Genomic DNA, 27,748 nt, shown 5'->3' with positions numbered 1-27,748 from the left:
GTCAGCCGTCAAGCGTTGGGGCGACTCGCCTTTCAAGTGCCACAAATTGTTGCATGCTTTGCGGGGCCTGTCCGCTCTCGATGTCCTTTTTTGCACAGTGGGGCCTACTGACCGATTTCAAAGCATTTATGCTCAAAAAGAGACACTTTAAATGATCTTACTCTGCATTTAGTGCAAACAAAAACCTTAAGCCGTAGGGTTTAACGTTTAAAATTGTAAAAATAAATGTGTGTAAACTGTATATACATTCAGCATCTATTCAATTTAGCATTTACATTGCCTTTATTGATTCGGCATACCAATAATATTTGCAATTGGCTTTTTAAACAATTACTTTTTTCTCCTCTGTCCGTAAAAGTGTGGCACACAAAATGAATATATATAGTATATATTTGAACTATTTTAGCAATGGAATGTGCAAAAGGGAATGATTAAATCCAGCCATGACTATCTTTATTGGTTCCATAAAATCATTTTTTTGTTACATTTTTCCTGATATTTTAAGTGATTTCATTTAATTGAGTTTTCACAGTCAGGTGGATGTTTGGTGCAAAGGCGATTGATTAAACCTTCAAATGCTTTTGAATTCAACTTGAGCCAATCGGATTATGTGAGTTTCGGTCACTGTATGTATATATACATATATCTGGTTTATCTGGGGGTTACTGCCCCCCCCCCAACCTCCCCGCTTGGGGACACTTTTCATAGGCTATCGCTTACTTGCGCATACTTAGTGGGCAGCCGCCAGTCGCCTTGTTGTTCATGTCACATTCCCGCATTTTTTTCCTTTCACTTTTTTTTTTTCAATTTTTTTTGTTTTTGTAGCTCTGTTTTGACCACATTTTGCTGTCGTCGTCGTCGTCGTTGTCGTTGTCCTTGTTGTTTGTTGGCTTGTTCAACAATCTCGTGCGTAATTTTCACAACAGAATGTGTGTGTTTGTTGTCACTTTATTTATGGGCTCGCTTAGGCTCCAAGTTTCAGTTGTGGTTCAGGTTTAGCTTCGCATCCAGTTACACACTCTGAACGCTCTGGACACTCCACATCCGCATCCACATCCGCATCCGCAACCAGCGATTCTGCTGCTGACCACTGATACAGTGATTTTTCATGCGATGATTAATTAACTAAAGTCCTGGCCAGTCCAGTTCAGTCCAGTCCGCTCAGACCATCCTCTACAGTTGTGGCCATTATTTAGGCCGCCCATAAATATTTAGGCCAGGTCTGAAGTGGGTGACTGGTGGGGAGGGGGATGGAGGGGGGCCTAGGTGAAAAGTGGGCGTACTGGCGGCGTGTTTAATTTCCACTCGAGCACCTTCAACGCCGCCGCTGAAAAACGCAAAGCAAATTGAAAAATGCTGAACCAAATTGGAAAGAGTCTGGCACAAAATGAAAAAAAAAAAAATTAAAAAAAGAAAATACATAACGAAGAGCAAAGCGAATTACTCTTAATGAGTTGGAAAATGCAAACAAAGAGCTGCATAAAGTTGGCAGAAATCGCACAGCCGCAAAGCAAAGTCGACTGTTGGTGGCCAAAAGTGGCGCTGAATAAAAAATAAACGCCTCCTATATATTTCGCTTTTTTTTCCATTTTTTTTTTTTTTGAGGCAGGAAGCGCGGCCAAAGCGGCCGGATATTACAATACAAAACGAGCCACAAGAGCGGCGACGGCGACGGACCAAAAAGGAATCAAATTAATGCAAACAGTTGAGTGAAAACTATGAGCGATGTCGGCCGGAAGGGGGCGTGCCACCGCCTCCCCTTGCCCCCAGTGAAGCGACAACTTTGCGTCGACTTGCTGGCACATTGTTTGCATTATATTTGAATATTATTAGCAGAAGAACGAGCGTAAAAAAGCGACTAAAGAAATGCGTAGAGTAAAAGTCAAAGGCGATGGCGATGGCGAGCATACCCTAGAAGTCAAAGGAATTCCTGGTAGCAGCACCACATTGCAGCAATGATTTGAATCCATGGAATTTTCCCACTTTGTCCACTGGCGAATGCCATGTAATATCAGTGCATACTCAAAGGTGAAAAGACAACAATGCAGCCACTTTTGACCTCTGACCCTCAATTCCGGACGAGGAATCGGACGAGGAATCGGAATCAGAATCAGAATCGGACCGTGCTCCTCTTTGTGAGTCCAGTTGCGTCCAGTTGACAAATGCTATTGTGCCCTCTGTTAGAGTATACATAATGGATGCCTTCATTTCCGCTTCCGAATGATGTTGCTCCATGGACCCACTTCCATGGCCTTCCATGGGTCCACAAGTACATGGCGAAAAAGGCATTATTAAGTCATGATTTTGCTACTCAAGATGGAAGATGTAAGCGGCGATCATGTGGACTGCATCTATTCTAAAAGGCCAGATGAATCTGTATTCTCGCTGAGCTACTTATGAAAATAAAAGATCTTGGTAAATGCTAAATAAATGCTTATTAAACACCATTTAATAAACAAAAATGCTCCCCTAGAAAATCTAAAGAAAAAAACACATTTATGGTATTTTCTCCATTAGTTAGAAAACATTTTATAAAAACTAATAGAAACGAAAGTAGGAAGATTTAAGCTATCACTCATAGTGTGTGTTTCACGTTGGAAAATTGCTGCACTAAGTACGCATTTCCACTATTTTATGATCTTTTTTCGATGTGTATTTCAGCGTATGTGGCAGAGCAATCAAATCGCAAGTCATGCCGCCGCTGACCAGTTCGGTTTTTGGCCAACTCATTTTTGCTGGCCACTTGAGCAGCTTCAAAGCCATGAGTTGCCAGATGCCGCATGCCACATGCGGCCTGCTGTTCGGCTGTTTAATACAACAAAAGAAAAGAACTAGAATCGCATGGGACCATGCTAGTTGTTGGCAAGAGGATGCGGATGCGGATGCTCGGACTTTTGGACTGCAAGACACTGGAAGGCTAGGATGGCAACAGCTGCGGCTGCCATAGTTGAAAGCACTTAATTATGTGCGAACATTTTGTGTAGTATGCTTCAAGGCCGTCGCCGAGACAGGGACACCGAGGATGAAGGTTGAATAAAGGATGGGAATGGGAATGGGTGCCAGAGTCATTTATAATCGCCAGTGCTCATGGCCTGCCACGCCTACCTAAAACCCCAAACCGCCACATGCCACACACCACACACCGAACTTTGTGGCAAGGTCCGTCGTTCGGCAAAGGTTCTGCCCCTCCCATGCCATGTAAATCAAAGACACTTTTTGGTCACTTTATCAGTCAACAGAAATCTGATTGAGTTTTTCGGGACGATGGGCGATGGACGATGGAGGACCGCAATGTCAATAAAGCAATTTCTGGGAGCACTGCGGCTATGAGGCAATTATTCCAGTATCCTGAATGGCGGGGAGCTCGGAAATGTAAATGGCAAATTAAAATGTGTGACCCTCAGTGCAGCGCAAAAGTACGAAAATGACATTCCAAAGGTTTAAATTCGCAGCTTTTGCTTTAAATGTTGAGTGCAAGAGAAGCATTATTGGAATATATATAAGCATATATATACTGGTATAATTACGTTATAATTACTCAATAACTGTAGTCTGAGGAAGAATTAAATTGTATTTAGTGGCAACTTTTAATCATGCCATCGCTTGTGGCACGCAACTTGCAATTATAAAGTTTGAAGGTCTTTTCCTTCCTCTTTTCCAAATCTTTTTTTTTTTGTGACTTAATTTGTGACCTTCTGGCTTGAATTACTTGAATTACCAGCTTATCCTGTTGCTGCCGCTTATCAAAATCTCACTTCTCCAGGGTCTCCAGAGTCCTCGAACGCAATCCAACCAAAACTCTTACCCATCTTCGCCGGCAAATCCTCGAAGTGAATCGCTGTCGCGCACATCCCGAAAATTGTGAAGTGCTCTCTGCCGTCGACGCTGTTTATAAACATTTTTATTTGCACATTTGTTTTATGGGGCATTTGCTTTGCTTTCCGGATGATGCACTTGTGCTGGCCACCATCCACATCCATCCTCACTCGCAGTTTGGGGATTCGCTTTTGCTTGCTCGCTTGCTTGTTGATGTTGCAACAGCCAAAACAAAAAAAGATCCCGAGGAAATGACTCGACCAGCACATACCTCGTTTTTTCAATTAAGCAACTTGTATTCCTGCAAATATTAAATTTCTTTTAATTAGAGACATGGAACAATTTGACATTGTTTTTTTCTCGCATAACTTCTTCAGCTTGGATTTATTCTTAGATTTTTCTCTTCTCTTGCAAAGACGAAAATGTTCCCTGTCAAAGCTTAAAATAAACTTGTTCCTGGAACTTATTTCCCCCCAGCTTAACACAGTGTACTTTTATATAGAAATATATATATATAAATGTTCCCAATTCGCAATACGCCCCTCAATTGTGGAATAGTACTGGATATACCATATAATGTGGGAGGGTGAGCGATGGCCAAAAACAAGCTGTGCATAAAGCCAAAAAAAAAAAAAGGGCCAAAGAGGAGAAAAGGGCGTGGCAGTGCCATGCCGATGATTGTCGGAGTGCTTTATTCGATTTTGGAGACCCGGCAATGGGTTTCGTTGTTTTTTTTGCTTTAATTTGCAATGGCGTGGTAAATCGTTCATCATAAATGTCAAGAGATTTTCAGAGCGGATTATGATGGTATATGGTCATGGGCATGGCCATGGTATGGTGGGGCAATATGGATGCAGTGGTGTGGTAAGTGCATTTAGCTGCCAGTTCAGTTGTGCTCGTTGTCTCATTCTATTGGAGGGTGAGGAAGAAAAAAACCAAGGAACCAAGAAATGTGAAAATTCCATAACAAAATCACAAGGAAGATGCGAACTTTGAAGCAGTGGCTCTGGCTCCAAGATGGGGCGAGACCTTTAACCTTTTTACTTGTTGCTCTCGTCCTTCGCAGGTCGCCGGGGACAGGATTAGGACCTGTCATGTCCTGCCAGCATCCACACTGCCTCAGTGCCTCACTGCCTACTTCCTGTGTCCTGTGCTGCGTGTCCAGGGCCATAGTTCAATTTTAAGCATCGGAGACAGCAGAAGCATTTTTGCTTCGCATTCTTTTTGGTTGTTGATGTTGACCATGGCATGTTTGACAATTTCCACTTTCCGCTGCGGCTCACAGCCAACAGCCAGCACTGACAGTTCTCGGAATCTCTGGTTCCCTGGCTCTCTGGTTTCCTAGTTCTCTGCTGCTATGGCTCCCAGTGTTGCTCGATCTGTTGTCACCCTAAACATGCTTTAAACAATCAAAACAAACGGCTGCCTGGCAGGCGGCAGCAACAAGAACATCAAGAACATCAGGAACATCACCCTGGCATCACGACATCGAACACACACTTTCTGCATTGTCAGTTTTAATAAATCGTCTTGTGTACGAGCATGTACTATTATGTATCACAGTCGCAAAAAAACACAAAAGCAGACAAAATGCAAAAAACAAACTTTTGACCATCAGCAAAACGGAGCAAAGCGAAGCTAAACAAAAGATACACGAACGTTTAGATATGGCAAAATGCATTCAAGAGGCGATGGATTTGTGGCATGGATTCTTCCTCAAGAGTTAGATAGTCTCAAAAGGATACAAAACGATTGCCTTGCTAAGACCGCCTCAATTTAAATTACTTTCCGGAAATATTTATGTGGAAACTTAAAAAAAAATTCAATTCAATTCAGTTCGCTTTCCGCGCGATTACCACTTTCTTTCAATATATCCCATACCCATTACAATTGGATTCCGTGCGTGATGTTTGCGGCCTTTGGCGGCTTTGGCGTGGCGTCTATTTTCATTTCTCGGGCCTCGTGGCATTTGCTGTAATTCAACTAATAAAATATTTACAATGCCCGGGATTTTTCGAGACGCTCCAAGCGTATATAGTATGAACAAAGGACCACACACAAGGAGCGGGAAAAGAATGGAGCCAACGTTAAGGAACCGATGCATTCGTGTTTATTTTTACTTTCAATTTTCTGCGGGCTCCTATTTCTGTTTATTCATTTTTTTGTACCAGTAATGCTCTATTCTGGCTGGTCTTACCAGGCTGGGCGTCGTTTTGATAATGGCTAGAAACAATTTTTTATTCAAATATTACTTTCAGGCTTAACTACAAAGAAATCAAGTAAAACAAACAAAATTTAACGAATATACAAAAATTCCAAAATAATTTGCGTGGGTTTATTAAAATACAATTGTTATAATATTTATATATGTGCTACGAAATTAGAAAAATGTGGTTTTATATAAATCAATTAAGAATGACGATATTCAAATTTCCTTTGACATTTTTTTGCTGGGGTATACAAATCTTCGTTAGCCTTCTTCTCTGCTGATTTTTTTGTTTGCCGCCTGCCGTTTAATAATTATCAACGCATTAGTGGGCGTCTCTCTTGTCCGCTTTCGCTCTCCTTCGTCGCTTTCTCCGCTTTCTGCGCTTTCTCCGCTTTCCCCACATTCTCCAGTCTCTCCACAGAGTTCTGGGCCAGGTTGGAAGCCTCAGGAAATGCTCTTGCCGCTTAATTATTCACGTTTTGGCTTGTAATTTCCCGACTGAAAAGGGGGTGGTGGAATCAGGGGGTGAAGGGGGTGGGGAAGGGTGGCCTGACACTTGTTGGCCGCCACTGTGGTTAGACGGCGATTAAAGAAGGAAGCTGCCGGAGGCCAGAGGCAGCCGCCAGCATATTTAATTAAATTCTAAACTCAGCACAAAATGCAGTCCAGATGGAGATGGAAATGGAGATGGCGATGGCAAGGAGATGGGAATGAAAGCGGGAAAGAAAGAATAAGCAGGAGGAAAAATGATAGAGACGGCATACAATCAGTGGTAGCTTAGCAAAGGGCAAATGCGGGGTATAATCTATTTGCATATGTATGTGTGTATGTATGTATGTATGTGTGTATTTGCTCAGTGTAGTGGTGTGTGGAGCTTTTGTTCTTTACCTTTTCGCCATTTCCGGTTCTTCGTTGAAGGCAAGCGCGCCTGGCATTATGCAGCGAAATATTCAACAAACATTTTCACTTCATTTCGCCGGGCATCGTTAGCAGCTGCCACGCCCCTAACAGAACGCCCCCATTGTGCTGCAACTGATTTTAATTACATTTAATGCGAGACACTTTTTTCTTGCCTTCCTTCCTTCCTTTCATTCTTTCTTGTTTTTTTTTTTATACCCTCACTGCCACCTGCTGACTACAAATTTTTATTAATGTTAAACGCTAGTTATGCCTGCGCCACGCCCCCCCACCGCCCACCTCCGCGGCGAGTAGATGTCCTTCCGTTTTTCCACCCTTTTTTTTCGTGTTGATTTTTATTTTTTCTTTGCATATTCATGGCAGGCGGATGGGTCCATGTTTGTTTGCTCATCAGCCAAAGACAACTGTCGCTGGGAAATGGCTGGAGGGGCAAGGGGAACGGTGAAAGGGGGAACGGGGAAGGGAAAGGAAACAAGTGTTCCCTGGCAAAATGGTGGGGTAATTGCTAAGTGAAGTTTAACTGAAAGTTGTGAACACAGCGGCAGTGGCAGTGGCAGTGGCGCAGTGGAAACTTTGCAGCTAGTTGATTCCCCCGAAAGTATGCAACATTGATTGAAACAATTAAAGTAATCCCTAATCGACAGGACTGCTTTATTCTTTGGCAGGTAGTTAAAGTTCAGTTAGTGGCAAATACACTGCAAATAAATGCTCTCTCTCTCTCTCTCTCTGTTTGCCAATTGCCCAATTCTGAATGATGAAATTCTTTTGAATGCAAATATTTTCTCTGTGAGCCGAATGCATTCAATTTGCTTTCTCTCTGCGGTGACCGTTCATTACATTGATTCGCAGCACAGATTCGGTGCCTGAATTTTTGCGCTTTTTGCCCATTTAATGGCATTTGTAGTCAGTCTGGCTGTTTTTCGCAAATTATTGCCACCAATGAACGCACACACACATGCACAACGAACAAGTTGCTGGGGAATTTAAGGCAAAATAATGATGCGACGACCGATGGCCATCCAATGCTGGGCCAATTTTCAATTTGATTTGCATGTCCAGCGGGCAGCGGAGAACTTCCATTGGGACCGTCATCGACATCAGATTCAGATTCAGAATCAGAATCAGACCAACATAAAGCCGATCCATTGCGTTCATTGGAGTCATTACGACCACAATGAAAACTGGCTTTCGTGTACGTCATTTATTTATTGCAAGTTTTGTGTGTGGTTTTCTGCTGGCTTAACAGGAGGCAGGGGGCAGGAGGCACTAATGTGCATTTCATTTCCATTAAGTGGCATTATAGTCCTTCAAATTCCTTTGATCTGGGATGGGTGAAATATCACTTTTCTTTTCTAAAGTGCATGAGCAGGTTTACTGCTTTAATAATTCATTGTAATCTGTAAAAATCTTGGGGGTTATATCGTTAAAAAAATGAGGGTTCAACTTCAGAGGGTTTAAATTAAATTAAGCATTCACGGGCTTTTACACTAGTTTTCTCATTTCTCGATTTCGTATTCAATTATTCAATTAATTAAGTCTCCCTGACATTAAGCTTTCGAATCAAGAGTTCAAAGTATAAACAAATATACTTTCTGCAAATATTTACCGAAAGTGTTACAAAAGCCTGAACTGATTACACTGAGCTGCAAAATGCGGAAAATTTTGGAAAGTGAAATTATAGACTTATTCTGATCATCATCAAAAATTGGACAAAATTTGAAAAAAAAAATACATTTTTTTTGGTAAACACAGTTTTATTGGAAATTTAATTACGAATTCAACGAGGTATGACATTCCATATTTGGACCAATATTTCGAATGTTCTGATCAAAATACTGATATTTAAATGGCAAAACCACAGAAAATCAATTTTAGGCCAATATCCAATAATCATCATCAAAAATTGGAAAAAAATTGAAAAAAAAATTACATTTTTTCTGTAAACACAGTTCGATTGGAAATTTAATTACGAATTCAACGAGATATCACATTCCATATTTGGACCAATATTTCGAATGTTCTGATCAAAATACTGATATTTGAATGGCAAAAACACAGAAAATCAATTTTAGGCCAATATCCAATAATCATCATCAAAAATTGGAAAAAAAATGAAAAAAAATTACATTTTTTCTGTAAACACAGTTCGATTGGAAATTTAATTACGAATTCAACGAGATATCACATTCCATATTTGGACCAATATTTCGAATGTTCTGATCAAAATACTGATATTTAAATGGCAAAAACACAGAAAATCAATTTTAGGCCAATATCCAATAATCATCATCAAAAATTGGAAAAAATTGAAAAAAAAATTACATTTTTTCTGTAAACACAGTTCGATTGGAAATTTAATTACGAATTCAACGAGATATCACATTCCATATTTGGACCAATATTTCGAATGTTCTGATCAAAATACTGATATTTAAATGGCAAAAACACAGAAAATCAATTTTAGGCCAATATCCAATAATCATCATCAAAAATTGGAAAAAAATTGAAAAAAAAATTACATTTTTTCTGTAAACACAGTTCGATTGGAAATTTAATTACGAATTCAACGAGATATCACATTCCATATTTGGACCAATATTTCGAATGTTCTGATCAAAATACTAATATTTGAATGGCAAAAACACAGAAAATCAATTTTAGGCCAATATCCAATAATCATCATCAAAAATTGGAAAAAAATTGAAAAAAAAATTACATTTTTTCTGTAAACACAGTTCGATTGGAAATTTAATTACGAATTCAACGAGATATCACATTCCATATTTGGACCAATATTTCGAATGTTCTGATCAAAATACTGATATTTGAATGGCAAAAACACAGAAAATCAATTTTAGGCCAATATCCAATAATCATCATCAAAAATTGGAAAAAAATTGAAAAAAAAATTACATTTTTTCTGTAAACACAGTTCGATTGGAAATTTAATTACGAATTCAACGAGATATCACATTCCATATTTGGACCAATATTTCGAATGTTCTGATCAAAATACTGATATTTGAATGGCAAAAACACAGAAAATCAATTTTAGGCCAATATCCAATAATCATCATCAAAAATTGGAAAAAAATTGAAAAAAAATTACATTTTTTCTGTAAACACAGTTCGATTGGAAATTTAATTACGAATTCAACGAGATATCACATTCCATATTTGGACCAATATTTCGAATGTTCTGATCAAAATACTGATATTTGAATGGCAAAAACACAGAAAATCAATTTTAGGCCAATATCCAATAATCATCATCAAAAATTGGAAAAAAATTGAAAAAAAAATTACATTTTTTCTGTAAACACAGTTCGATTGGAAATTTAATTACGAATTCAACGAGATATCACATTCCATATTTGGACCAATATTTCGAATGTTCTGATCAAAATACTGATATTTAAATGGCAAAAACACAGAAAATCAATTTTAGGCCAATATCCAATAATCATCATCAAAAATTGGAAAAAAAAATGAAAAAAAAATTACATTTTTTCTGTAAACACAGTTCGATTGGAAATTTAATTACGAATTCAACGAGATATAACATTCCATATTTGGACCAGTATTTCGAATGTTCTGATCAAAATACTGATATTTAAATGGCAAAAACACAGAAAATCAATTTTAGGCCAATATCCAATAATCATCATCAAAAATTGGAAAAAATTGAAAAAAAAATTACATTTTTTCTGTAAACACAGTTCGATTGGAAATTTAATTACGAATTCAACGAGATATCACGTTCCATATTTGGACCAATATTTCGAATGTTCTGATCAAAATACTGATATTTGAATGGCAAAAACACAGAAAATCAATTTTAGGCCAATATCCAATAATCATCATCAAAAATTGGAAAAAAAATTGAAAAAAAATTACATTTTTTCTGTAAACACAGTTCGATTGGAAATTTAATTACGAATTCAACGAGATATCACATTCCATATTTGGACCAATATTTCGAATGTTCTGATCAAAATACTGATATTTAAATGGCAAAAACACAGAAAATCAATTTTAGGCCAATATCCAATAATCATCATCAAAAATTGGAAAAAAATTGAAAAAAAAATTACATTTTTTCTGTAAACACAGTTCGATTGGAAATTTAATTACGAATTCAACGAGATATCACATTCCATATTTGGAACAATATTTCGAATGTTCTGATCAAAATACTGATATTTAAATGGCAAAAACACAGAAAATCAATTTTAGGCCAATATCATCATCATTTAGGCCATATAATCATCATCAAAAATTGGAAAAAAATTGAAAAAAAAATTACATTTTTTCTGTAAACACAGTTCGATTGGAAATTTAATTACGAATTCAACGAGATATCACATTCCATATTTGGACCAATATTTCGAATGTTCTGATCAAAATACTGATATTTAAATGGCAAAAACACAGAAAAAAGTGGAAAAAAATTGAAAAAAAAATTACATTTTTTCTGTAAACACAGTTCGATTGGAAATTTAATTACGAATTCAACGAGATATCACATTCCATATTTGGACCAATATTTCGAATGTTCTGATCAAAATACTGATATTTACATCGCAAAAAAACAGAAAATCAATTTTCGGCCAATATCCAATAATCATCATCAAAAATTAGAAAAAATTTGAAAAAAAATTGAATTTTTTCTGTGAACACAGTTTTATTGGAAATTTAATTACGAATTCAACGAGATATGCCATTCCATATTTGGACCAATATTTCGAATGTTCTGATCAAAATACTGATATTTAAATGGCAAAAAATTTATTACATTTCAAATTGAAAAATTCCAAAGAATTCTCAGTTAAGTTTAAAAGCCATGCAAACGGAATGCTACAATTACACGGTCATATTTATCGATGTAATACTCATGAGGGGTGCAAAGAGGCTTAAGGGCACATATGCGAGTGAGTGTGTGTGTGTTGCAGTTGCGTGTGGCGACATGCCACGCCCCCCGTCAGACAGCTGCCGCCCCTTGGCGTATGCGTGATGGGAACGAGTTCGAATTAAATCACAGGCGGCAATTAAATGAAATGAAATTTCCTTCTCAAAAGTTGCTCGCCCACAAAAGTGTGCTGAACAGTTTAAACCGAGCACACGCAATACTCAACACTCTCTCGCACACACACACTCGCACACACCACACACCCACACTCGGAGATAAACTGAAATCAATGACAAAAAATACAGCGCTATCTGGCCATGTGTGCGAGTCCATGAGATGTTGTGAGTGTGAGTGTGGGTGCGGATGCGAGTGTGTGTGTGTGCAGACATACGAAGACATGAAGAAAAAAAAAACAGCGAGTCAAGCGAAGAATTCGAATGAACAAGGAGCGAGGCAAAAGCGCAGGGCTGCACTGTAAAATCAGTATATTTATATGCAAATGGATTTTTAAATAAATATTTTGTAAAATTGCAGCAAAGATAAATTAAAGCCACTGTGACTAATTTCAAATGACATATAGCAATCCTTTTGATCTTTTATAAAGGTGTTTAAACGAAAGATATGTTATTGATCCTTTGCAGACACTACTCATTGGCTATTTAAAGACTCTAGTGCCTAGTGTTGGTTTGGGGGGGTCATTTTGTTTCAGTGCTCAAGGCGTGGGTGCGAGCGTGTTGGCTGATAGCCACCATCGATTGCTTTTGTTTTCGCAGCTCGTGCCGCCGCCTTCACTCCGCCGCCTCGAACTCCGCTGCCGTGGTGTTGCTGTAGTTATTGGTATCTGGTTGCCGTGTTAATCTGCTTCCTTCCGCTATATTTGCGCGGCATATTTACGCGACGCGACGCGAGGCGAGGCGGGGCAGGACGTTGCTGCCGCTGTCGACGCAGCAGCTGCTGCTGATAAGTGCAGCAGCCGTGACAACGCAGTGCTCGACAAACGTGCTGACAACAACAAACTCAGCAAACAAGCGGGCGAAAGAGATACGATGGCTCAGCCCACTCACCACTCACCACCCACCAACCACCCACCGCAGAACGCCCAGAGCCCCTTAACCACCCATTATCGCTCCAGCAAGTCGGCCTTTTTATCCCTGTTGTTAGTGTGTGTGTGTCCGTGTATGAGTGGGTGCATATGTGTGTGTGTGTGTGAGTGTGGGTTGCGGCGAAAGAGGCAACAAGGCGAGTCAGCGAGCCCAGGACTACAACTCGCTTATCCTGCGAATCAGACGGTGAGCTGTTTAATTAAACATTAGGCTGCCAACTTGCAGGTTGATTGCCAGCGCGTACCACACGGCGTATGAGCGATGTGCGAATGCGAATGCGATGTGCGAATGCCAGTAGTTGCGGTTGCCGGCAAGTATTTTATTCCGGAATTGAATTTGCCGACGGATAGCAACTGATTAAGTTACCTCGCTGTTAGTACGTGTTTACAAGGGGGGAAACACAGAATTTAATAGTAGCTCCAATAATAGCACTTAGGGCTTTGATACTACTACGAGTATGATTGGACCGACTGCCGGCGTTCTCAATATTAAATTGAACCTTTTAAAGCCAAGGCTATACTTATAATATGCCTTATTTATTGCATTATACAGCCTGTGGTTTAGTAGCTTATAGTTAAACTACAATAGACTCGTTGTAAGCAGTCTTGTTGTTGTGTTGTGTTGGTTTAAAATGCAAACAACTGACTCGATATATAATTTTATTAGCCCATTACTTGGCTCATCGATTGCCGATTCTTAAATGAATTATTCGAAATAATGTCGCGCATTTATTCTTTTTTTTTGTTAATTTGTTTATTGTCATTAGGAATCACTTTACAAATAGAACTATAACCTAAGTGTTGCTCCAGTTGTTAATTCGCCAAGTTTTATAAATATATATATGTATATATTTTGTAGATTAATAATTATAGTTAATAGAGATTAATATAGTTAAATTCAAGAGATTTTTGAAGTGTCTGAAGAGACTGAACGGCCGATAAGAACTGGGGTCCTGTGTTCTGGCTTTCCCGGCTTGAGGAAGAAATATTCTTAAGAATTACCAAACACTATAATGAATAACTTTATTTTAATCATTAAATATGTACGTTTATTAATTAAATTGGTATTGACAATAAATATGGAGCCAAGGCTCCATAAGAACATAAATATAAAATTTATATACTACCTCCTAAGTGTGGAACTTACCTGGTCAGGTCCATGATGCACTGCATCCAGAGTGACTACGGGATGGCCTCTGGAACCCCTATCACACACACAAACACACATACTACTTACTTTTACTATCACATTTCAACTTCCGGTCAACTGATTTATGAGCTGTCAGAGCGGCTATCCCATGAGGATTCAGTCAGAACTGATTGGGAATTGCAAGTATTGGTGGACGAAATTTTTGTTTACATTACATTAATTATGTAAAATTATGTAAATTATGTAAATTAAGTAAGTTACAATGTATACAAAATAACTTTTGATATGTTTAATGTCTTGCGTTGCATGTTACCTACGTTTCAATGTTGCAAATTCATTGTTGCACATGCAATGTTGCAAATTCAATGTTGCACATCTACGCTAAATCTATATGAAAGCGAAAAAAACCCTTTATTCTCTAAAAATCTAAATTTAAAATGGAATATACTCCATCCAAAGTGACAGAGTTCCTGTCACGTTTACTTTATATTACCGATTGGCTTATATTAAAAACGCCCCATTAAATGAAATTAAAAAATAAGCAAATTACTTTTGTGCGGGGAATGCGGCAATTGCGATTCCTCAGTGCTTAGTAGCCATCCGATTCCCGGCAAAGGCCGCCCCAAATGTCTGAGTAATGGGATATTTCGCAAGTGAATTGGGAATCTCATTTGCTTGTTATTCATTGAGGCAACTAAAACCGCTGCCGGCTAACCAAATTAGTCGCAGCTCATCAATTTTCGTCATTAACTTGAGCGGGCTGTCCTGGGGGTCATGGCCTCAAACTGGGCGTCTTGTGCGCGGTGGGCGGTGGGTGGTTGGGCGGTGGGCGATTCTCAAGGCCGTTGAAAGCTGCGATGCCTGTGACATTATGACATGAGCACTTATGACAATACGCTCAGTCACCGACACAACGCATGGACACATATAGCTCTACATATGCACACATATATATATATATATACATATACATACACACATATATATATATATCTATATATGTATTGATGCATTATTCATGCGGCGCTTGGGGTTTTGCGCTTTCCATTGTAGTTGCTCATTTGGGCCGCTTGTCGCACACACACACACGTGTGTACCGACTAAGCACACAAACATACACACACTTATGCGCACGCATGGTGTCTGCGCTTAATTACATTTCAAAGGTTATTATGTAATTAACCTCGGTCCTGGCGCTATCATCTCAAAGCTCCAATGCTGATGGAGCTGTCACATTTCATTCCAAAAACTTCTACGACTCGTCTCGAGTTCCTGGCCCCTTTTTTTTTTGTTTTTTTGGCCAAATCCTTTACCATTCTCCACTCGTCTTGCAATGAACTTATATACCTTAATTAATGTTCATGTTCTCGGTTTTCTTTCGTATCATTTTTTTCTTTTCTTTTTTTTTGTTGGGTTTTTGACGCCCTTCATTCTGGTGCGTTATTCCCTTGGCACGCGTCAAAATGCAGGGTTTAAATATTTCTTAACATGAGCATATACATCTTCCTGCGCCGTCAGAGTTTCGTGGGCTTAACAGTGTTTTCCCGGCATAATTTTCCATCTTCGCTTTCTGCCTCTCTCTCATTTTTGATGCCATAAAATTTTTCAAATGTTCTTCATATAAATGCGGCATATTTGCCCTTGTGCCGCCCCAACCGAAGGGCGTGGCACAGGCTGGGGCACAACAAAGAGAGTCAAGGCCGTTTAAGGTATACACAGACAAGTAAATACATACACACATGCTTATATATAATATGATACTCGTATAAGCGCTGTGATGTGTGCTTAATGTTGGCGCAAAATTAAAATTGCGTTTTAAAAGCAACAAGAGCAACTCGTTTTTAGGGTCCTGTCAGCAAAAGGCATATGTAATAAGGTCCTGTCCTGGCAAAGGAACTCGCTTTGGGTCCAAAGTCGGGATCTTCTTGCTCTCCAGCAGCTTAACTCAGGCTTTGCATTTGGCAGAAACATTTTAAGAGGCTTTCCGAACTGGCAAAAGCAAACGAATCAGAGCCTAATCAAATACATATGTATGATTAAAAATCATAATGGGTATTATTGGGGAAAATACTTAGAAGGGAGGCTGAAGTTTCAGTAATAATAACTCCTTGGCTGCGATCATGAAAGAAACTACCGAAGGATTCATTAAACTCAGACAGAAAGAGTATACCTTTATTTGTAATTCCCCACTGTTCTTTTAGTTTATTTGGTAGCAGTGTAGTTTGTTTTTGGGTCGCCCGGCGTTTCTATTAAATTAACAAAAATGTCTGGGCCACCAGCAACAATAACAAGGATAACAGTGGCAACTGTGAGTGCAGCAAAGGCAAAGGCAACGGCAAAGCCAAAAGGCGACAAGGCCAAAATGAGTCGCATACTAATGCAAAACTGGTGTTTGTCTGGTTGCTTGGTTCCCTGCTTGGCTGCCTCTTGTTCCCTAGTCCTTGCCACGCCCCTCTATCCCCCCCACCCTTCTCCCTCCATGCCAATGAACGCATTAGGAGGCAACAACAATAACAGCGTTAACTACTTAACAGGCACATGTAATACGCTCGCATCAAGAGTACCACTTACATTTTACATTTTGCATTTGCATTTGCATTTTGGATGGCCAAGGGGGTTGAAGGGGGGGCAAGGGGGGCATTAACCCCCCTTGTTTATTTGTGACCTGTGGCCAGTTGACAATATACAGTGCCACACGAAGTGACGATGCCAGGGGCACACAAATCAGACTGCAAAGTGATTAAAGTTGTCCTGGCACCGTAAAAGTTGGCCCCACCAAAGTAGGCAATAATTTCTGCACACAAAACGGGGTGGACCGTCTGCAGATAGTTCATTACTCCTCGCACATGTCGCATTTAGCTGACTGGCGGCTGGTGCATTAAGCAGCCTGTGCCGCATGCCGCATGCCACATGCTGCGTTTAAAAACGCGACAGTGGCAATAAACACGCGCGCAGCGTTTGAAAATGTTTGAAAATGAGAAAACGCGAGGCGAATAAAGTGGGCCACAGTGGCAATTGACTAGTGACTGGCACACTTACTGATGAATGACTCTAAGCGATGGCATAATGCATTGTTTCCGTTTAACATTTAACATAGAACTGCCCTATTAAGCATCAATTAAATGCCAAGAAATTACCTTATACCGGTAAACTGCAGACGAATAACTTTCAGCATCTGTACTGGCTAACGATGTTGAAAGAGGACGAGGCCGTGTTGCAAGGAATTTTGGCCTGGCCCCTTTATCTCCTGTTGTCTTTGGCGACCATTAATGTTTGCAGTTTGCGTCGCTCACAAAGCCCAACAGCACACACATATGGATATGGATGGATGTCCTGGCCGGCATGGATACGAGGATGAGGATATGCTGTCCTGGTCGCAGGACTATGATAATGTTTGCACGATGCCAGCGCGCACCTTCACTTTGAGTGTATTATTTGCAGCACTTTTATAATGATATCAGCACATAAAAATCGTGTTATTTGCCAACTTAAACATAAGCATATCAAGCACATCAGAGAAGAATATTTTGCTCTTTATTTTTGTTCGTCGGCGGGAGGAGAGAGCTTATAAATATTGTAGCGGTGGCTTGCCTCGCCTCTGTTGTTGTTTGTCAAACGTTGTTAGCAGTGGGCAAAGTCGGGCGAATCCTGCAGGATATGGCGGAGAACGAGCTCAAAACGAGACCACATCATCAGCTTCAGAAGCTTCTGCTGCTGCTGCTGTTGCTGCCACTGCTGCTGTTGCTGCTGCTGCTCCTGATTCTGCATCAGCTTGTGAGCAACTGTGGCAACGTCAACAAGCGGCGGGAAATATTCACATGCATCCTCGGATTTGCCTAAGCGCCGTCTATATGTATGTATATGTATGTATGCATGTCCATAAAGTCACACACCCGCACACATCCTAGAGCTCGCAAGACCTGCGTATGCGAGTATATGCATAAATATATCCGTGTGCCCGGGTGGTGCATGCAATGCGCTCCAAAAACTATCAAGAACAGCGCTGGCAAGACAATAACAAGAGCAGCAGCCCAAAAGAACTAAAAAAATGCAAGAATAATATGTGCAAATGCCAATGGGCTGATGCAAAGGTCCTGCTGCAGGACGAGGCAGTACCCTAGAATGCAAATTCCATGTTATTAAAATACATTGCTTCTTAGAGGTACTGATACCAAAATTATAGGTAATTATATAGAGGTATTTATATAATATAAAATATTATATTAAGGAATAACCATTGAGTTGTCATTTTGCGCTGTTCTATGCCAAATTATTTTCGCAAAACCTCAAGCTCAGTTGGTTAACTGAAAGCGCTGTGTCGCCAGCACTGCCATCACTGCCACTAAGCTGTCCGCTTTCTCTTTTCTCCCCACCCCCACCCCCCCTCTTCACTTTCCCCGCTCTGGCGACTTTCTCCCAACCCTTTGTGCCATGCTGCCACTGCTGCTGCTGCTGCTGCTGCTTTCCTCCATGCGACGGAGCACACGGGGCGCATGAGTAATCTAGGCAGCTTGTGCTTTGCATTTCCGTTCCGTTCCGTCGCCGCTCTCCTCTTTCCCCTTGCCCCTCTCCCCGCGCTCTTTAGTCAATCCCCTCTGCATCCTTTCCATATACTTTTATTCCAGCAACCTGTGCTGATGTTGTTGCATGTGTATGTGTGCGGTGTGTGTGTGTGTGTGCTGGTGTATTTTTGGTATTTATTTTTGGCATTATTATTGCATATTTTGTGTCGCTCGCTCCTCCCTTTTTACCCCCATTTTTTTTCTCGCGCTTTACGTTAATGCGAAATTTATGCTTCATGCGCTTTTAGTTCTGCCCCGCCCCCTTGCTGCTCGCCCCCTTGCCACTCGGCAGCTGCCATACCTTTTCTGGGATTTTTGGTATGCGAAAATATTTTCGCCGGCACCCTGGATAAAAATGGGAGCAACCGTCCATTGGCAGGTGTTTTTCGCGTGTGTGTGTGTGTGTGGGGGGGGCGGCTGCCTTTGCCCACATATTGATATTGACCAAAAAATATCATCAGGCGCACGAGCGCGCACACAGTGAAAAAAGTAGAGGAAAAGGAAATAAAAGAAGTGAAAAGAAACTTGTTTATCCTGGAAGCAGCAAAGCAGGAGAAATAGATAAACAAATACATAAATAAAAAGTGCAGGCAACAGGGGAATGCCGAAATACCGAAATGATAAAGAAATGCTGCAGGAGGAATGTGGCCAAGAAAGAAAGCTAATGACGAAGTGGCGTATACGTAATGCGGCAAGATGGGGCGTATGAGTAATGTGCTGCGACAGGTTATGTGTGTGTGGTTTTTGTGCCGAGGAAATATGTAAGTTCTAAAATTGCTTACTAGTTGCAGGTACAAATAAAGCAAGAGACAGGGAGAGAGAGAGAGAGAGAGAGAGAGGGAGAGAGGGAGAGAGAGAAAGGAGAGAGAAACTCAAACAGCCTTGAGTCGCTTTCCTTTGATCAAAGGGGATTTCGATTACGAATGGCACAAGGAGCTGGGCTATTGATGCTCCCACCATTCCATTCAGCCTGCCCTTCATTATATTTCTTCCGCTTTCAAAAACTTCGATTGCATTTCCGCTACCATATCCATTTTACGAATATATATAGTGCATATGGTATATGGTTATACGCACAGCCCGCATTTTCCAAGCACTTTGGCCCCGCTCTTTGGCATCGGATCACCCCACCATTTGGCATCGCCCGCCTTAATGGCCTCCACTTGTCGTGTTTTATGCCGATTTCATTTTCATTTTCATTTTCATTTGACTCGCCACGCGCCAGGGCCAAGTACCAAGTGCATGCTGTGTGCTGTTTGCTGTGTGCCTCCTCGTCGGTGAACTTTTCCACATTCCGCATTTGGAGCACACGGAACCACAGAGCCACAGACCCACAAAAACACTCATGAGCAGCACCACCATCGGCACCACCGGCACCACTGGCAATCGAAAAGCCCCCGCACCACTCGCACCACTTGCCGCCCACTTTCAAATAATCATAAAAGAACGACGCTGGAAATTTATTAAGAAACTTGGGCACTAAAAATAGTTTCTAACAACACAGCGGTGGGGGGTTGGTCGGTTGGTTGGGTTTTTCCAAAAAGGGGGTGGCAAATATTACGCCCGACGTTCCAATTTGCTGACGAATGCCCTTTGCCTTTTGCGAAGGTCAGTAAAAATATGCCAAAAATAACAGTAATCTGAATTTGAAAATCAATCAACAGTTTTTGCATTGCGTTAATTGCACATCGAATGGACGGATGACTCAAAGTGTAGCATTTTGACTGCCCCAGATTTTTAATTAAAATCTACCCAAAAAGAGGCAAATATAGCCACAATTCTGGTATGGCAAAATCTGGCATCAAGTGTAAAGAAGTGTTTCGATTTCAGTTATAATTAAAATCTCATAAGTCATCTAACATATTGGTAAATTCAAAAAAATATATATATTTTGTACCAAGCGAAATATGTTTATTCAAATATTTATTACTAAATATGCCATATTTCTAGAGTATCCAAAACTTAATTAAAAATTCCAAGGACAAAGTGCAAAGTTCAGTTTTAATGAAATGAAATAGTATGTAAACTGGGGAATTGATAATTGAATGAGCATCATGGGTCTCAACTCACAATGCAGAATTCAATTTCGAAAGTGAAATAAAATCGATAATTTGTGGCAAGAATTTCTTTCAACGTTTTCGTGCGATTTTATGTGTCACTCCGAAATTTTGCAAGGAAAAATAGCAGATTTTTTGTTGGTTTGGTTTTTGGTAAAATGTTTTTTGGGCACTGCCGGTGGCTAGGCACGTTCATTAACCCCCTAAAAGTGCTCGTTCTTTCTAACTAACTCGGGTCCCTTGCCTTTTACTTTTCTTGGCCATTGTCCTGCTGGTTTTGGGCCACATCCTCATCCTCGTCCTCTTCCTTTTCCTATTTCCTATTTGGGTTCGGCTCCAGCGGCCTGTGAAATCCCTTTAACGACATAAACGGGTTAAGCATTTTGGTGACGTAAATATGAACAGCAATAACAACATCGCATGTGTCCTGTGTCCCGTGTCCTGTGTCCCGAGTCCTGGCCAGAGTGTCCTGCCTGTCGGACATTGTCTGGTTTATCCTGCCTGCCCGTAAGCCTTCTTCTCCTTCTGCTGCCAGCCGTCGTTGAGCTTTAAAGCCTGAATTTCAGTTATGAGCAGAACGTGAGTCTCTCGCACACACACACACATGCTGGCACTTCCTGTCACACCTACACACACACACACACTTCTTGGCCAACTCGCTCTGCATGTGTGTGCATTGGGCATTTTTCAAAATGGCAAACAAAGCGCGCGTGACAGGAAAAAACGGCCAGCAAATCGTTCACTCAGCCTCAGAAACACCCGAAATCCATTTCCCTCACTCACTCATACCCACACACACTTTCCTTTTGTTTCACAGTGTCTGTGTGTGTGTATGGCTGTGTGTGTGTGTGCGCGCGAGTGTGTTTGCGAGTGTATGTGTGGCAGACAGTTTGCCAGGCATTTGCTTAATTTAATTTCGCCTGCCTCAACGGCTGCTGCTCTTCTCTCTCTCTCTCACTCCTCCTCTTTCTCTTTTTCTGCCCACTTTTCACTTCGAACTTTTCCCGACTTTAAGTTCTCCCAAAACAGCACGGGGAAGTCCTTGGAAATTTCTCTCGGTGTACGCTCCAGTGGCTGTCTTGACTTGCAGTTTGTTTTCTTAAAATTTGGCAATTAATCAACTTAACGTGTCCAACCCGGGAATCCATCTGAGCTCTTTAAGCTCGCCAAAAGCCTTCGACCTGCAGGCACTGCGCAAATATGCTCAACTAAAATCAACAGAAAATACAATTGGGTTCAAGAGTTTAGGAGCATTTCACTCTTGGTTGTACTTTGATCAAAAGTATCATTATTTAATGCAATGATTGAAATACTTTTATCAAAAGTATAAAAACGACTATTTAATGCAATGATTGAAATAAAAATCAAGCTGAGCTTTATATTTTTTGACACCAAAGTGAATGAAAAAGTGGAATCGAAACAAGAACTGAATTGAATTGAATTGTTTGATATTTTTGATTGAAGAAAGGGACTTTCCACTTGCTGCGCTTTCAGCAGAGCGGAGATGTGTGCAGCTACATATGTGTGAGTGCCATCGCTCATCCGATATAATCGAAGGGGTGAGGGGTCAGGAGCGGAAATGCCTCTTAAACACCCAACCCACTGACACCACCCACCGCCCACTAGTGTCACCCACTCCTTGCGAAAGTTGAAGGCCACAGGACAGAGAAGGTGACAATTGTTCATTTGCTTGGTCCTTTGTTTATCGCCAAACAGTTGACAGCTCTGCTGCTTTGTGGACCAAAAGCAAATGGAAATGGGAAATTAAGAGGGGGAATGGAACAACTGGGGAAATACAGGAACGTGCACATGACGGTTGCTTTCTTTTCGCAATTTCCATTTGCTGACAGGCTACTTACACGCAGGTACTCCACGTTGTAACATACTAGCCGATTTTTGAAACTCCTACTAAGTGGGTTACAAATCAAGACCATAGAAGAGTTATACAACTAAGAAATGGTAGAATTATAGAAACCGAACTGCCCAATAAGTATTATTATATATGCATTTAATGAATCAAATATTTATAATATATTCATATGTTTTCGCATCAACATTTGTTTATTTGGAGCGTAGAGCCCGAAGTTTTTCATTTGAGAATTTCAACTTTCGTGTTGTTCTGCTTGCTGCATTTCTTGTGTCTGCAGTGGAATGCACAAGACCATGAAAGATACCAATTAAATTGAAATAAAACCCATATCAACACTTCCGTGCATTTAGATTTCCAGCTCCGTTGGCTGGCTTTTTGAGCAGAGCTGGTGCTACAATTTTTGTCATTTGTGACTGGCGATTGAGTTGCGCTCCCCAGGATGCCAGGGCACTTTGGCACTGTGGTCAACACAATCAGGATGCAGTCATCGCCAGTTGGCACTCCATTCCTCACCCTCTCCCTCTCTCTCTCTGTCTGGATTTCTCTGAATTTCCCCGAACACACACACACACACACAGTTGCTACAGCTGACATAACTCCAAATGCACTTGCTGACAGTCATTGAAAACACAAACTGTAGATTATGCCACTGCTAGGATCCTCCTCGTCCTTGTTTCTCGCCAGGCATCCTGGCAACCTGGCAACACGGCAACCTGGCAGCCCAGCACTTGTTATAAATCACAAAACAAGTAAGAGAAAAAATATCGAAAATTTTCTAGCAAAACGCTACCTCAAGAGCAAGAGCAAAAGCTAGAGCATTGGAAAAACTGAAAGACCAAAAGTATATATGTAGGTGGGGTTGGTGTCTCTCCTTTTTGGCTTAAATGTGCAGCATTGCAGAAAATATTTCGGCCAAAATGCTGAGGCTGAGCTGCCCATTTTGGCCCATTCACCTTTTTGCCGGTCACTTTGGCAGTTGGTAATGCGGTCAGTATGTGCTTGATAGTATGTGTGTGCGTCTGAGTGTGTGTGTGTGTGCCTCGCTTTTTGGCCCGCTCTCTTATTCTGTTTATAAACGTAACAATGACCGCATACCTGTTTTTTCTACTGAGCCGCCCCCGAGCCAAAGGACCTCCGCCGCCTTCGTCGCCTTCGCCGCCCACTTTTCCACTTTCTCATTTCTCGCATTTCAGCGAAAAGTGCAGCAACAAAGTTAAAGTTTTCCACCTACTGTCTCTCTCTCTGTCTCTTTTTCTATTGACAACTGTGCGGCTTTGGTGCCAAAAAGAAAAGCAGGAAAAAGGGTATCCTTGCACAGACACACGCCCCCACACACACACAGTCACAAATGAGCAGCGGGAGGAAAACGCCGCGAGCTCTTTACGCGGCCACAGTGACTGCGAAAAAAACATTCCGCTGCGCCAAGCAAACAGCCACTGGCAATTGGCTGAAGCACCGAGCTGAGCTCAACTCAACCCAACCAAAACTGAGCCCAGTTAAGAGGCGTTCTCTGAAATGGTTTGGTTTGGTTTCGTCTGGGTTGGGGTTTGGTTTGGGGTTCGGGTTGGGGTTGGGGTTTGGGCTCGAGGTCGCCTCGCCGCATTAAAACAAATAAAATCAAATAAACGTTTATTGCACTGAAATGTTTACGAGGCCACATCAACAACAACATAAACAACAACAACAACAGCAGCAGCAGCAGCGGGAGGAGCAACAAAATGACAGCCAAAGTAGCGAAAATCTGGCAATTTAATCAGCCCAGCAGCGAAATGATGGACAAATGGGCACAGCAACTTTGTTTGGTTAACACTGGCCACGGATGGATTTCTTTCTGGCCAGGAGTGGCCCACTGCCATGACCTCCCACCACATAAAGGTTTTCCCCTTTCCCATTCCTTTTTCTTTTGACTGACCTGCATTTTAAATGTATTTTTTCCGGCCACAAATGGATTCTTACAATTACTAAAAGCCTTTCAGCAGGTTAATTTCTTGGAAATGCAAGCAAGTAGTGTGACCAAATCAGACAGCCTGCTGATATTCACAATAGGAACCGAAACTATATCGATAGTTGATTTGCATTTTTGAATTATTAGAAATAAATAAAAAATGCATATAGTATGCCATTTTCTAACGAAGCTACCAGTTTCCTGTTTTGTAAAGTGCATAATAATATGTATTAAATGCACAAATACCGAACATAATAAGAATCTGTGAGTCTAGGGCTGCCATCTGCAAGGATGTCAAAGAATCCTAGCAACCCTTTTTCTTCTTCGCTTCTGTCAAAAACTCTGAAGGGAAGGCGATGACTTTGCAATCTACCAGGCTACACTTTCACTTTTCCGATTTGGCGTGAGGAGCACAGTCGATTCACATCTCCGAGCTGATATTAAACCAAACCACTTGCTAAGCACAGCATTTTTCCAGGTGAAAACTGAAACGAAATTATTTTCCACACACTTTACACCTGCAAGTTGAAAGAGTTGCAAAGCGAAGCCATGGACGCGAACAAGCTAAAGAAACTGGAGGAAGTGGTGCGCATCGGTGGCAAGGGAACGGTGCGCCGCAAGCACAAGAACATCCCATCCTCGGCTGCGGTCGATGAGAAGCGTCTGCAGACCACACTGGCCAAGTTGCCCTTGAGCCAGGTCAACGGCATCCAGGAGGTGACCATCGAGTTTACCGATTCCAGCGAGATGGTGGTGGCCATGCCCCGGGTTCAGGGCACCACGTCCAGTAACTTGTTCGTGATTACCGGCGATTTCGTGCGCAAGTCGTCACCAGCTGGCGGCGCATCGAAAGGGCCCAAGGCATCCAAGCCGGCAGCTGGTGGCGTCTATAAATCAGAGTCGCAGCAGGCCATCAAGGTGGTGGCCAAGAAGCCCAAGAAGCCACGCAATCGGGTTCGTGCTCGCAACAAGAAGGCCCAAATGTTGCTCGCCGCAAAGAATGAAGAAGCATCCGCCGAGCTGAAGACTGATCCCTTGGCTGGCGGGGATTCGGAGCCGAAGCTGCTGGGCGCTGCTGCTGAATCGATTCCGAGCTCTTCCGAAGATGCTGACGATCCGAACAACGATGACAAGGTGTCCTCGGAGGATGGTTCCTCCGATGTGGATGAGACCATCGTCGGCGACGCAGACTCGCTGGGCAGTTTCGACGACGATTCCGACAGCAAGAACGATGACGGCAAGGAGTGGAACAACCTATCCTTCTACTCCGACGACTATGATTCCCAGGCGGAGCAGCCCGATCCGAAGACAGCGCACGCTCAGGTGTCCGAGGACGAGGATTAGGCATCTTCGTTTGCAGCTACATTTGTACCAATATGCTCAATAAAATGCATTATACATAAGTGCACATATGCACCACCATATATATATTTTCTTTCAATTTATTTGGTTTTTTTTTGCTATTTTATTTGTATGCCTAAAATTGGCATTCAATGTTTACTTTACGAGAACGTGCTTTTTTACGTATACGTATGCCTACGTAACGACTTACGCTGCGTTACGTTTTTGCCAGTCATTACTTTTTGTTCGCTTTCACACAGTATTCGTTAGAGTTGTCATGTTTATTTGGAGAAATGGCCAAAGAGTGATTATTCGGCTACAACCCTGTTGCAGTGTTATAAGCCACAAAACAAGACACACAAATAAACAAAATCCCTGCTGAATTTAATAATGTATATCAATCGTCCATTTACAAGCAAATATTCGTTATATTTTTAATTTTATTGATAAGTATTTTTATTGCTAAATATTTTTATAGATAAATATTTTTATTGCTAAATCGATTGTTAATCGATTGCATTTTAGTGTTGATAAAGCTATTCAGAGTTTTCAGACTTTGAGTAACGGCGCTTTAATGCTTTAAATTCAAATTACGTTTTATTTAAATACTGAAATGCGATTAATTTAATTCAATTTTTAAGATAAGGATTAAATGATGTCTCGAATGCTTTTCGTGCCGCATTTCCTGAACGCAAGAAACATTAAACAAGAAATCCAACCGAAATTCATTTAGCAAACGTTTAAGCGGAAATGCCACGCCTCCACTTTCGTTTCACGAAGGCGGAAGGGGGAGGGGGAGGTGGAGGTGGAGGGCGGCGAAAACTAATCTGCGCCTCGAAAAATGTACGAAATTAATCTGCACATAAATTAAGCATTAAAATTTAATATATTTGTTTATGGAGCCTCAAAGTGCGAGGGGGGGCAGGGCAGGGGAGGGGGCGGCGCACACAAGGGGGCGTGCCGGATGTGCTGAATATGTGGAAGATGGCATGTGTGTATATGTATGTATATGTATAGGTGTGTGGTGTGTGGTGTATGGTGTATGGTGAATGGTGTATGGTGTATGGTGTGTGTGTTCTTAGTGGTAATAAATAAATAGCAAAAAGGTAATAAAACAGATAGCAAAGAGGAAAAAACGGGAAAACATCCCGGGGGGATGTGGAATCTGCCAACTGGTTGCCCATTATCGTATTAGCACATGCCACCAGTGATTATTATGAGGTGTCCTCCCTCTGCTCCATGTCCTGCCAGCTAGAGCTCCTTTTCCTGCCCCCTGCCCCCTGCCCTTTCCCTGATCCTGCTGCTGCTCTCCCTTTCGTATCCTTTGTCTATGCATGCGTGTATAATTAATTTTGCACCCCTGCCTGTATCCACATCCCCCATGATGATCAGCACCCAAGCTCTTGCTCCTGCTCCTGCTTCTGCTTTTGCTTTAGCTTTTGCGTTTGCTATTCCCCTTTTGCATTCGAGGCAACAATGGATGGCCTTCATCCCAACTGGGAGCCAGCACTCTGGCAAAATTGGTAGCGAGTTTCCCCAATGGAATCGGGGGCCAAATCGGACAGGCTTATGGCCTGTCGACTGACACCAAGCCAACGATATCCTCTTTCCTGACGGGAAAAGGAAAAGGGAGTGCTGCATTTTAATTTCCCACTAGATTCCCTACAATGCATACGCATTGTTAACAGCCAATTGGCTGTGGCTAATACTGATTCATACGTGCATTGTTCGACATTGCAAGTGACAAAGGTGCTCATTTCCGTATTGTTTTCGTATGCGTCGACGCCTAAACAAAAATTGTAAGCAGTTTGGTTCAGTTTTTCTAACATATTCTGCAACATTTCCGCTCCTACTCTATGTGGCTGCAAT

The 27,748-nt window shown here is 41.4% G+C and overlaps 2 protein-coding genes across 2 annotated transcripts in view; both read left to right on the top strand.

Moving 5' to 3' along the window:
* Positions 1 to 27,748, top strand: part of LOC122624097 (zwei Ig domain protein zig-8) — a 127,171-nt gene that overhangs the window by 25,882 nt on the left and 73,541 nt on the right. The window lies entirely within an intron of this gene.
* On the top strand, positions 24,919 to 25,964 carry LOC122624098. Its single transcript, XM_043803538.1, has one exon. The coding sequence runs from the start codon at positions 25,088 to 25,090 to the stop codon at positions 25,880 to 25,882; it is 795 nt and encodes a 264-aa protein (XP_043659473.1). The 5' UTR covers positions 24,919 to 25,087; the 3' UTR covers positions 25,883 to 25,964.

The sequence above is a fragment of the Drosophila teissieri genome, chromosome X (genome assembly GCF_016746235.2).
Source record: "Drosophila teissieri strain GT53w chromosome X, Prin_Dtei_1.1, whole genome shotgun sequence".
NCBI lineage: Eukaryota > Metazoa > Arthropoda > Insecta > Diptera > Drosophilidae > Drosophila > Drosophila teissieri.
Note: the sequence above shows the minus strand (reverse complement) of the source record. Positions and strands in the feature narration are given on the sequence as shown.

Excerpts from the sequence above, each read along its gene's own strand:
- LOC122624098 (XM_043803538.1), top strand. The coding sequence starts at position 25,088 with ATGGACGCGAACAAGCTAAAGAAACTGGAGGAAGTGGTGCGCATCGGT.